This window comes from Malaclemys terrapin, chromosome 16 (genome assembly GCF_027887155.1).
Source record: "Malaclemys terrapin pileata isolate rMalTer1 chromosome 16, rMalTer1.hap1, whole genome shotgun sequence".
NCBI classification, from domain to species: Eukaryota; Metazoa; Chordata; order Testudines; family Emydidae; genus Malaclemys; species Malaclemys terrapin.
In genome coordinates this window covers 11,074,414-11,086,505 of record NC_071520.1, presented here as the reverse complement: position 1 = coordinate 11,086,505, position 12,092 = coordinate 11,074,414, and the positions used below count along the sequence as shown (strand labels likewise).

The 12,092-nt window shown below is 43.3% G+C and overlaps 1 protein-coding gene across 1 annotated transcript; it reads right to left on the bottom strand.

Moving 5' to 3' along the window:
* Positions 1-834: 834 nt before the first annotated feature.
* On the bottom strand, positions 835-3,613 carry LOC128824625 (cytochrome c oxidase subunit 6A1, mitochondrial). Its single transcript, XM_054006331.1, has 3 exons — positions 3,433-3,613; positions 2,098-2,237; positions 835-1,101 (listed from the first exon to the last, which is right to left on the bottom strand). Exons 1-3 carry the CDS (start codon positions 3,533-3,535, stop codon positions 1,015-1,017), a joined length of 330 nt encoding a protein of 109 aa, XP_053862306.1. The 5' UTR covers positions 3,536-3,613; the 3' UTR covers positions 835-1,014.
* Between the last annotated feature and the right edge of the window lie 8,479 nt (positions 3,614-12,092).

Sequence of the window (12,092 nt, the reverse complement as noted above, 5' to 3'; positions counted from 1 at the left end):
CAGAACACACTAGTTAAAATTAAAAGGCAGCTTCTTGCACAGGTGTGTTGCTGCTTTGTTGTCCATGATGGACAGCTTAGTTATGAATGTGCACAGCACCTCACTCCTAATTGGGTACGTTAGGCCCTAACTTATGCAGTAACATATGTATGAAGCAGTATTAGATTATTAAGCCATTTGGCAAAATTGCACAGGGAAAACAAGGCACGAGAAGTACTGGCAGGGGTGCAGAGCAGTGCAAATTCTTCAGGATGCTGCAAGAGTAGAACTTCGCTCTGTCACACTACAGGAGCATTACAGTAGGTAAGACAGTGATGTCTACTAGAGTAGACCTCTAGATGCATTAATGTTCTAGAGTTATCCAGTGTAGGATTTCTTGCATCTTCCTTTAAAAACAGTAGTTAGTTGCTGATCACCCACTATATTAGATGGACCACTACTCTGCTATGGGATGGCAGTTCCCATTAAACAACTTCAGTTCAGTAGCTTTCAAGAATTTTATCTAGCACTTATGCTCCTTTCAACATGATTAATGGCTTAGGGAGAAAAAAAATTATGGTTTAGATCCAATTCTGTTGCTTACATAAGAGTTTGGTTTTCTAGTTTGCATTCTTACCATTAGTCTGTTATCGGCCATAAAGCAGTAGACACTCCTACCTGTCATGGCTACATAAAGGAGATAAGCAGCAATTAAATCCCTCTCACTACACTATTGACTACAAAACTCTTTCCAGCCACCCAAGCAGAGTTTGTTAGCAATAAACTATCTGTAAACAGTATTGGGAAAAGACTAGATCAAGGATTTCCCGTTCTTTACAAAGGTCCACACACAAATGGTAAGTTAGGATTTATTTATGTTAAGTGACCTCCACTTCAAGTACAGGGCTAAAGGTCAGAACGCCATTTATAAGTAGACAGTACAAGGAATGCAGAATATGGTTTAGTTTGAGGGTCCCATACAATGTTCTGGTCCAAATAGAGCAATGGTCCAAATTGCTGCTGTGATCCAAGTGTTCAGTGATCCTCTTCATAGCCAGTCGGGAGAGGATTAGTATGAGGATTGTGAAACAGAGTTTTGTTCCCATCTCCCCATGGGAAGGGCTGTTGAAAGAAGTAATTGATAAGATTGCTTGGTAACTGCTTGACAAATCTGCTAAGGCACAAGAAGTCAACTCCTATAACAATGTTTGAGTCTGTACGTATTACAGAGTTTGGAAGCCTGGAGTAAGTAAGTTGAAGCTGAATTTACACCCACTACTTGTGGTAAGACAGCAGAACTCTTTCTTCAACGCTTGGATAAATCTACAATTCTAAAGATGTGATAGTCTAGTCAGCACTGCACCTCTTGCAATGTGTGCAAGTAACTGTGGTAAAAAGACACTTAAGTGTAGAAGTGAGTTTGATTTACCAGTATCCCAAGACAAAACCTAAACCATGGTACTTTGAACTAAATATTAGAGGCAGCTTATTACAAATTCATTCTATTTAAAAAGTAGCAGTAGATTCAAGAACTATAAAGAGCCCACCACTACTTCCACCCCATTAGGGTTCTTTTATCAATCGCTTCTGCTAGGAATAAGTTATTTGACATCACTTCAGGGATTCTCAATAGTTTTCATAGCAAGCCCTCCCCTCCCATTTAGCAATTTGGGAAAGACAGGGTGATCTCAACCTGACACCTGTGAGAGACCCCTTGGCTGAGAACCCATGCTCCAGTTCCTTCTACCCTTTCATTCATGACAATGCCGCCCTTTGATCTGCGTGGATGTAAGTTAAGGGGGAAACTATTTATGACCAAAACCTTGATGTTTAATGTTTCTTACACATGCCTGAGTGTAAGACACTTTAAGATGGAAGGAGAACTCAACATCTACGTATAAATACCACATCTGACAGCCTAAAAGCTCTCCCCCTGTCTCAACAGAAGTGAGCTTTTGATTCATGACATTACAAATGCACAGATATTTTCCCATCAGTCAGTTCTACCTCCCATCACTTATACCTACTGCAAAAAAAAAAAAACTGTAGTAATCTTGGAATAAATAATTCAGTGATTGGAGAAGATAAGAGCATCTTTAAAAGCATTGTTGCATATACCTTGGTCCTGATGCGGAGGTGAGCATAAGGAACAAACTCTTCTCTTTCATGTTCATGCTGCATCTTTAAGTAGCAGTTCAGCATGCATACAGCAACACCAGGAAGAGCAACCACAAAAGACAGGATCTTCCATGTCCGAGCTAATGAAGGAAATAAAATACAGTGAAGATAGTCAACAGTACAGCTAGTCAAAAAATGAGAATTTCTATGTGGTCATGCATTTCAAAATCTGTTTTGAATTAGAATGAAAACAAGTTTTCAAAATCTCAATTCTGAAAATACTGTGGTTTTGGATAATTTGAGATTTGTTTGAACAATTTTTCAAAATTTGTTTTCAATTTTTATATGAAAGCAGTAGGGACATGATTTCACATGATATAGCATCTGGTATTACCTAAAAAATAACAAATATATTCAAAAATTCTATTTTACAAATTTTCTAAAACAAATTGTGTTGAAACTTCCCTTCAAAATGTTTTCAAAGTCTTCAGTTTTGTGAAAAAAAGTTGGTTTAGTCAACAGTGTTTTGGCAGAAGACTTGTAATTAATATTTTCTGATCAGCTCTGATTAACAGTTTCTGAGACCGTAGCAAGCTTCTTATACTGCACTAACTCCCTGAATATTTCCTACATCTGTGCTGCACCAATTCAGCTGACAAACACTCTGGACAGATATCTTCTAATGCAATAGTTTTCAAACCGTACTATCAATGTTCTAGAAACATTTTCCTTATCAGAAAATCGATGCACTTAGAGAACTATGCAGAACGTGGCTAAGGAGGACTGGATGTGGTTGTATGGTGCAGTTACGATCGCTTGTGAAGTAGCCCCTTGACTCCCTTTTTCCTGTCTCCACAGGTGTACACAACACCTTATAAACACATACTATAACCCCACAAGTGCACGTATAGTACGGCCTGTCTACGTAAGGACAATTACAGCAGAGTGATTACACCAATCGGTGCAAACCCTTGCACCAGGGAATACTTCTCTGGTGCATTAGGGCTTTGCACCAATGTAAGCACACCATTGCAGAGTCCCTAATGGCGACAGGCCCTCGTACCAAGGAGGACTAACACCCTTGTGATTTTTTACACAAGGGGCATTCAGAGACCCCTTCCCCTAGCCCAGTAGGAGGGGGACGCAGGCTTGGGGAGGGGCAGGGGAGCGGCGTCTCCCCCGCCAACGGGGAAATGCCCCCGGCCCAAGGACTGGCTCGAACGGCGGCTTACGGCCTCAAGCCCGTTCCCGTTCCCCTTGGCCTGAGGGGGGGTTCGCTCAGCGCAAGGTCACCGGGTCATCGCCAGCCCCGCCCGGTCGCGGCTCCCCCGTTACCTGCCCCGGCCTCCCCGTGAGCCACTGCCGACATAAACCGCCCCAACGGGGTCCGGGGAGCGCCGGCGAGAAGCAGCTGGGAGACTCTTGCGAGCGCCGCCATCTCTACCGCTCAGGCTAGTCTGTGGGTGGGGGAGCTTCACCAAACACCGGAACAGGCAATAACCAGACGGGAAATGGGCGGGAAGACGGCGGCCTGCGTGGGACACACCGACACACCATGCGCATGTGCTCCAATCCGACCGCCATCTACCACATCCAGACCCACGCGAGGCTTGCCCCTAGATTCGTACTGAGCATGCGCCCTGCTCCGAACGGGTTCTACCTCGAGGCTGACATTGAGGATTGCAATCTGCTGTGGTCAAAGGCCTCCTTACTGCGCATGCGCTAATGGGAGGCCTCTCATCAGTCACGTGGTTCCTTTTGGCGCGTCTTCTGTCCGCGGCACCGGCTGAGGGGGGACCTGAGCTGCGCGGTGTACTCAGCTAGACGGAGAGCGCCCCCGCGTGTATAGCCGCCGAGCGCCATGGCTGGAACCGGAGAGGATCGTGGAGCGCGAGGATGGTGGCTCTAGGCAGCATGGGGGTGGTTCTAGAGCAGCAGGCTGGAGGGTCTAGAGCAGGGAAGGGCGGGCGCTAGAGCAGCAGGCCTTGGGGCGGAAGGTGCTGTGGGCAGTGAAACGGGTTGCTAAGGGCGGGACTGAGGGGGTGTTCTGGAGCAGCGTGGGGGAGAGCAGTGAGGCGGGAGATGGCTCTAGAAGAGCACTGCGGGGTTCTAGAGGCACGGGAGCTGAAGAAGAACCTGACTCTTGGAACTCCAGGTATCAATAAAAAGAACAGGAGTACTTGTGGCACCTTAGAGACTAACAAATTTATTAGAGCATAAGCTTTCGTGGGCTACTGCTGGTGGCTGAACTTTGTGACTTTGTCCTCACCCACAACTATTTCACATTTGGGGACAATATATACCTTCAAGTCAGCGGCACTGCTATGGGTACTCGCATGGCCCACAGTATGCCAACATTTTTATGGCTGACTTAGAACAACGCTTCCTTAGCTCTCGTTCCCTAACGCCCCTACTCTACTTGCGCTACATTGATGACATCTTCATCATCTGGACCCATGGAAAAGAAGCCCTTGAGGAATTCCACCATGATTTAAATAATTTCCATCCCACCATCAACCTCAGCCTAGATCAATCCACACAAGCGGTCCATTTCCTGGACACTACTGTGCTAATAAGCGATGGTCACATAAATACCACCCTATACCGGAAACCTACTGACTGCTACACTTACCTACATGCCTCCAGCTTCCATCCAGGACACACCACACAATCCATTGTCTACAGCCAAGCTCTAAGATATAACCGCATTTGCTCCAATCCCTCAGATAGAGACAAGCACCTACAAGATCTCTATCAAGCATTCTTAAAACTACAATACCCACCTGCTGAAGTGAGAAAACAGATTGACAGAGCCAGACGAGTACCCAGAAGTCACCTCCTACAAGACAGGCCCAACAAAGAAAATAACAGAACACCACTAGCTGTCACCTTCAGCCCCCAACTAAAACCTCTCCAGCGCATCATCAGAGATCTACAACCTATCCTGAAAGATGATCCTTTACTCTCACAGATCTTGGGAGACAGACCTGTCCTCGCTTACAGACAACCCCCCAACCTAAAGCAAATACTCACTAGCAACCACACATCACTGAACAAAAACACTGACCCAGGAACCTATCCTTGTAACAAAGCCCGATGCCAACTCTGTCCACATATCTATTCAAGTGACATCATCATAGGATCTAATCACATCAGCCATACCATCAGGGGCTCGTTCACCTGCACATCTATCAATGTGATATATGCCATCATGTGCCAGCAATGCCCCTCTGCCATGTACATTGGCCAAACCGGACAGTCTCTACGCAAAAGAATTAATGGACACAAATCTGACATCAGGAATCATAATACTCAAAAACCAGTGAGAGAACACTTTAACCTGTGTGGCCATTCAATGACAGACTTGCGGGTGGCTATCTTACAACAGAAAAACTTCAAAAACAGACTCCAATGAGAGACTGCTGAGCTGGAATTGATATGCAAACTAGATACAATCAACTCAGGATTGAATAAGGACTGGGAATGGCTGAGCCATTACAAACATTGAATCTATCTCCCCTTGTAAGTATTCTCACACATCTTATCAAACTGTCTGTACTGGGCTAGCTTGATTATCACTTAAAATTTTTTTTTCTCTTACTTAATTGGCCTCTCAGAGTTGGTAAGACAACTCCCACCTGTTCATGCTCTCTGTATGTGTGTATATATATCTCTTCAATATATGTTCCACTCTATATGCATCCGAAGAAGTGGGCTGTAGTCCACGAAAGCTTATGCTCTAATAAATTTGTTAGTCTCTAAGGTGCCACAAGTACTCCTGTTCTTTTTGCGGATACAGACTAACACGGCTGCTACTCTGAAACAGGTATCAATAGGTGGTGATGGATGGAGACGGGCAGCAAAACAAGTCCCCTGACTCTAGCAGTCCTGCACAGCATCCAAAGTCAGCATGAGCTCTCACCTAGAAGGGAGTGGGGTGGGGCAACTCAAAACCTCTTCTCTGCTAGGTGTGGCCAGAAAGTGGGGACGTTTTCTTGAAAGCCCCAGTGACAAGAGAAACACTGGTGTTACTTAGAGCAAGTTACATGTTGAGTGACATGATTTTCAGGAAACTGACTAGCTGCCTGGAAGTGGGGTAGATGAGCCGTTTCCCTTTGGGCCGCAGGGAAAACCTTGCAATCAAGGTGGAACTTTGGTCTATTCAAGCACTCTGGAAGAGTAGAAGAAAATCCTGGTGCCCTGGTTCTAGCCCATTGAAAGAGATCACAATGCTCACAGCTCTGTGTGAGCCACTTCTGAGTGCAGAATGGCTGCTGCATTTGCCTCTGTAGACACTGCTCTGCTAGGCCCTAACTCCTCACTTTGGGATGTGAAGACTGCTCTGACTATGGCAGTAAAAGTACATTTTCTTAATGAACATGCTCTTACAGACCCCATTGATTTATTTCTAATATATTGGTCCATGTGCTGGTTCTAATGTATATTTGATGACATTAATAGAATAAATTTACAGTCTAAAAGAAGTATGCAATCTTTTGCCCCTTTTACAACTAGACAGAAGTAAAGAAGTGGTTCTCATCTTTGGAGTGGACATGGATCATTAAACTTTTCTGGTTTTTGTTTTATTTTCTACATCCTGTGTTTTCATTTAAAAAAATTTCTACCCCCTGTGGTTGCAAAGAAAACATACTGAAATCAAATAGCTGCAGCACTTAAGTCTAATGAATATATAGGGCTGGAACCTGTGTATTTTATGACATTTTCCTAAAGAATATATAAATTATACATTCTGATACTGTTTGTACAATATGAAATTATCAGCTGTATATATATTGGCCTAAACGCTGCATTCTGCAACATGGAGGTAAATCCTAAGGAATTGCATTGAAGTCAGTGGAGTTACTTCAGGTTTACACTGATGTAAACAAGAATAGAATTTGAACCATGGAATGTAAATGTCTACATAGGCCTTGTAACCTGCCCAGCTGTCTCCCACGTGCCCCCTTTTGGTCTAGGATCATGCTAGAGGCAGTCCAACTCAGTTTCTCCTCTTGGACTATTCAAATAAACTTCACTTAAGGCTTTTTCTTGGTCAGAATACTCCTCCTTGGGGATTGGGTTTATTAATATCAAATAAACTCCATGAACAAAGTCCATTTAAGTCCACACAACCCAAAGTTTTTCTTCCTCCTCCCAGGCTTTCCTGCCTGGGACCTTTGCAGTCACTTTCCTACTTAGTCAGATTTTCTCCCAGCCCATCCTGCCTAGAGAGCTTTCTTCACTTGGTAGTTTCTACCACAGCTTCCTGAGCACCTCCTCCTACCCTTTCAACTGCAACATCATGGTTCTTGTATACTGGAATCACTGGATTCCTCTCAGGTGGGGCTCATCCTGTAAGAAGGGTTTACTTAGCCCCAGGCTCTCCAGCCCATACATCAAGTCACCGTATTACAGGCCCTATATGGCACAATTTTGTTTTTTAAGTATAGCATTTGGGGTTTGTTGGTTTATTGACTGAAAGTGCAAAAGATTTTGGGATAGAGGATCACAAGAAAAAAAAGTCACAAACACTGCTTTCTACCTTGCTGGCTGCTATTTTAGAACTAAATTTAAAAGAGAAAACCCATTCTTCTCTGTCCACCCTTGAATGAATCACTAATCCTTTGTATTAAATTTCAAGGGCCAAATTTAGCCCTGCTGTAAGTGAATTCAGCTTCCATTGAAGTCAAAGGCTGTTGTGCCTGCTTACCAGTGTCTGAATTTGGTCCCAACACAGTTTTGTGTGCTTAACCAGCACAGTTCCTCAGTTCTCTTCTGGGAGTACCATTTAGTGGAGTCTGACTGATGCCCATGTGACCTCAGGGAGAAGCCATGTAAACAGAGCAGATACAGTTTCAAAGACTCATCTACTCTGCAGTAAACTGAGAGGATTCCTGTTCTTGGTAGTACAGATAGCAACAGAGAACAGGGAAAGTAGAGAAGCTGGGGAGTTCAAACCAAGGACAGCAGCAAGGTTTGATCTGTGTGTGAATGATGGAGAAGGAACCAGATTTTCCATCCATCCTGACAGTTCAAATGGAAAAAAAGGGATGCCCACTTCCTAAGAGAAAAAGAGGTGCTGGTATCTGCTGAAAAAAGTCTGTGAGAAATTATGGGGCGCAGAAAGAAAGAACAGTGAGGACCCAAATACACAGGCAAATTTTGTCGAGATTATTTTATTACACAGTAGTTCACTAGCTGTGTTGTAAGACCCTGTCCATTATTCTTCAAAGTACGTTGCATGCCCCTGATTAATACACATTTGTACACTAAGGACTTGGGCCCTGATTCAGCAAAGCATTTATGCACATGCTTAAGTCTTTGCTGAATCAGGATGGGATTATTACCTTCTTAAACTCTTTGCGGATTTGGGGCCTGGATATTGCAGCTCCTCCAAATACAGAGCTCCCATTTGATTTCATATGGAGGTCAGCATGTGGCAAGCTTGCAGGATCAGGCTCTAATAGGTTTTGAAATTAATATTTTTATGAACAGAAGGTACATATTTTATAGTGTTGTTTAAATGAATAGACCAAGATTAAGTGCTTTATTATAGTTATAAAACAAAATACCATTTGTATAGCAAGTTCCATATAGACAATACACTCCTATATTTACAGCCAGAGAAGAGGAAGGTAAAGAAGTAACAGACACAGACATCTACCCTTTCAAACCAGACTCTGGATAACATCAGTGCTGGCCATACAAATGGAACCAGTTGAGCAAAGAAAAAGGAGAGACAGGTGAATTAGCTAAACCAACAGCAAGTTGCTCCACCATGATCAGAGGAGAAGCATAAGATGGGAGTATTCAAAGTAGTTGTATGAGCCAAAGTTTGAAGATCTTAGTGCTCTGGGTAGAGTCCTAGGCCATTTCATCACACATTCAAGGGCTTAAATGTGCTCAGGTTTCAGTAATGTATGTTGAATCCCGATTAGACTGACATCTAGAGTGGATGTCATACCTCCCCACTTTTAAGAAACACTTGAATGCTTTTCTGTTTCAAAGCTGTTTTTTTTATGTGTGTATCATGGGCACTTTTGACCTTAGGGGTAGAATCTTCCTTTTTCCCTTCCCTCTCATATTACTCCCAATGTTTGGTTTTAGGGGTTTTAGTTTGAGAGTTTTTTAAATGTAATTATACTTTCTAATTTCTTTATTGATGTACAGCAATCCCTGGCAAGGGGAGAGTGGCACTTTGTTAATAGAATGTAATTAGTCATTGTTCATTATTATTGGTATCTTCCCCCATTAGTCACAATTTTTTACCAGACTTTGGGGTTCACATTTTCTTTAGGTGGCAGTTTCAATCACTTGGCATTATCTGAGTTGAATAACTCAAATAATTGCTCATGAAATAAGAACTCTTTCACTTCCATATCAGTGGTTCATACATGGCCCACATTTGTAATGACCACAAATTGTTACCATTTGACTGTTGGGTGGCTTGTGTGACGTGTTTGATGGGTTTCAGTTCATTATCTAGTGAACAGGTATCGACACCACAAAAACTAACCTGCTCTTGGCACTGATAGTACTTGGCACCTTTATTAATCTAGCAGATTAAGAGTCTCAAGGGACAAGGAAACTGATCTCCTCTCTAATGCTGGAAGTAATCTATCCAGTCCAGAACATAAAATGGAAGGATAGATGTGTGCTCCATCTAGTGGTTCGAGAACAGACGTAAGAGTTTGCGGTTCTGTTCCCACCTCTACCACCGATTCTGTGTCATCTTGGGCAGGTCATTCTGGGCCAGATTGCTATCAGCTCCCTTTGCTATTTGGGATTGTCATCTCTGATATAGGCTAGTATAGCCCTAGGATACCAAATATGAATCTGGCCTTCTGTGGCTTAGCTATCGTGAATCTGATTCACTACCATGTGTTCCTCTGCATTGTGCTGGTTTGACTCCATAGAAATCTGTGTATTACATTGGTTTAAAATTGAAGTACTGTAGAGGTGAATCAGCACTCCTGTCTGTATAAATGAGGATGATAGTTCTTATCCATATTTGTTAGGGATGTTGGGAGACTCAAAGGCCTGATTCCCTTCTCACTTACGGTCAGTGGGATAAATCAAGAGAAATGTCACTGATTCATAGATTCCAAGGCCAGAAGAGACCAGTGTGATCATCTAGTCTGACCTCCTGCATAAAACTTCCCCAAAATAATTCCTTTTGAACTAGAATGTATCTTTAAAAAAATCCAATCTTGATTTAAAAATTGCCAGGAATGGAGAATCCACCATGACCCCTGGTAGATTGTTCCAGTGGTTAATAACCCTCACTGTTAAAAATGTACACCTTATTTCTAGTCTGAATTTGTCTAATTTCAATTTTTAGCCCTTGAATCTTAGTATACATTTGTCTATTAGACTGAAGAGCCCATTATCAAATATTTGTTCCCAATGTAGGTACTTACACATAGTGATCAGATGTGGTGGGGTATACAAATCCCACACTGTAGAAGGAGGGTTATGAACCTGCTCTGGGCCCAGGCAGCCCCTCCCCACCATACCTGTAAAGCCTGCGCAAGGTAGGGGAACAGCTTAAAAAGGGAAGCAGAGTAGCTCGCTGGAAGGCAGAGCGGGGAGGTAAGATGACCTGTACTCCTGGGAAGGAGCACCATAGGAGCTCTTGTTGTTTGAGGTCTGGTAGTGCTGACTTAAACAAACCTGCAGCTGCAAAGGAGGAACTAGTGACTTTTGAAGGTCAGAAACATTATTTTCGTGTTCAGTTTTTATTTTACCTTGTGGGAAGAGGGGCACTGGTAGGAAGTGCTCCTGGGAGGCAGCTGCATAGCACCCTAAGGCTTAGCTGCCTATCATTGGGCCCTGGATCAGAGCCTTGTGGAGAGGGTGGACCTGGACTCCCCTATCAACCTCTAAAGAGGGGACAATAACAGAAGTCTATACCTTGACAGGGAACCAAGTTGGGGAATACCCTGAAGGTTGAAAGGTCCAGGCCCCAAGATCCCGAACCAAGGGGAAAGCCCTGAATCCCTTGCTGACTTCCGAGGACTTCCACATTATTGAATTCTTTATGTGTATCCTGAAGGGTGGTCTTGAATGTGTGACCTGGGCAGAGGATGGAGTCACTAAAATGACAACCTACCACCGAGTGGAGTTACAATGAGAAAGGGGAATGTCTGGGAGGAAGACAACTTGCCATACCTCTGCCTGACCACTGGGCAGCACTGATGGTGAGTATTCCCCGATACCTTTTTCCTTGTTAAGCTAAATTGAACTCTTGAGGCTATTACAATAAGGCATTTTCTCTGATTCTTTAACCATTCTTGTGGCTTTTCTCTGAAGTCACTGGAAACCTGTCAATGTAAAACCCCTTGTAAGTGAGAGCTTAGAAAAGAGAGACAACTAAGTGAGTGGAAAAAGTGAATAAGGAAGCATTATTTACCCCCTTCACATAACAAAAGAACCAGGAGTCATCCAATGAAATTAATAGGCAGCAGATTTAAAACTAACATAAGGAAGTACTTCTTCACACAACACACAGTCAATCCGTGGAACTTGTTGCCAGCGGATATTGTGAAGGTCAAAAGTATAACTGGATTTAAAAAAGAACTAGATAAGTTCATGGAGGATACAGTAGGTCTATCAATGGCCATTAGCCAAGATAGTCAGGGACATAACCCCATGCTCTGGGTGTCCCTAAACCTAACCTCTGAATGGCAGGGGATGGATCGCTCCGTAATTGCCCTGTTCTGTTAATTCTCTCTCATGCATTTGGCACTGGCCACTGTTGGAGGACAGGATGCTGGGCTAGATGGACCATTGGTCTGACTCTGGCCGGCCATTCTTCTGTTATATAGCATTCTGTTATATAGCAAATTCATTCCTGAATTTGGAAAAGCATTCTGAGCATTATGGTTGGATAAAAGGTGCTATAGTTGTGTAAGGTATTATTATTAGCATCATCATGACTGTGCCTCATATTGCATGAGTTCCTCAAAGGCACAGGACAGAGAATCAATGGACAA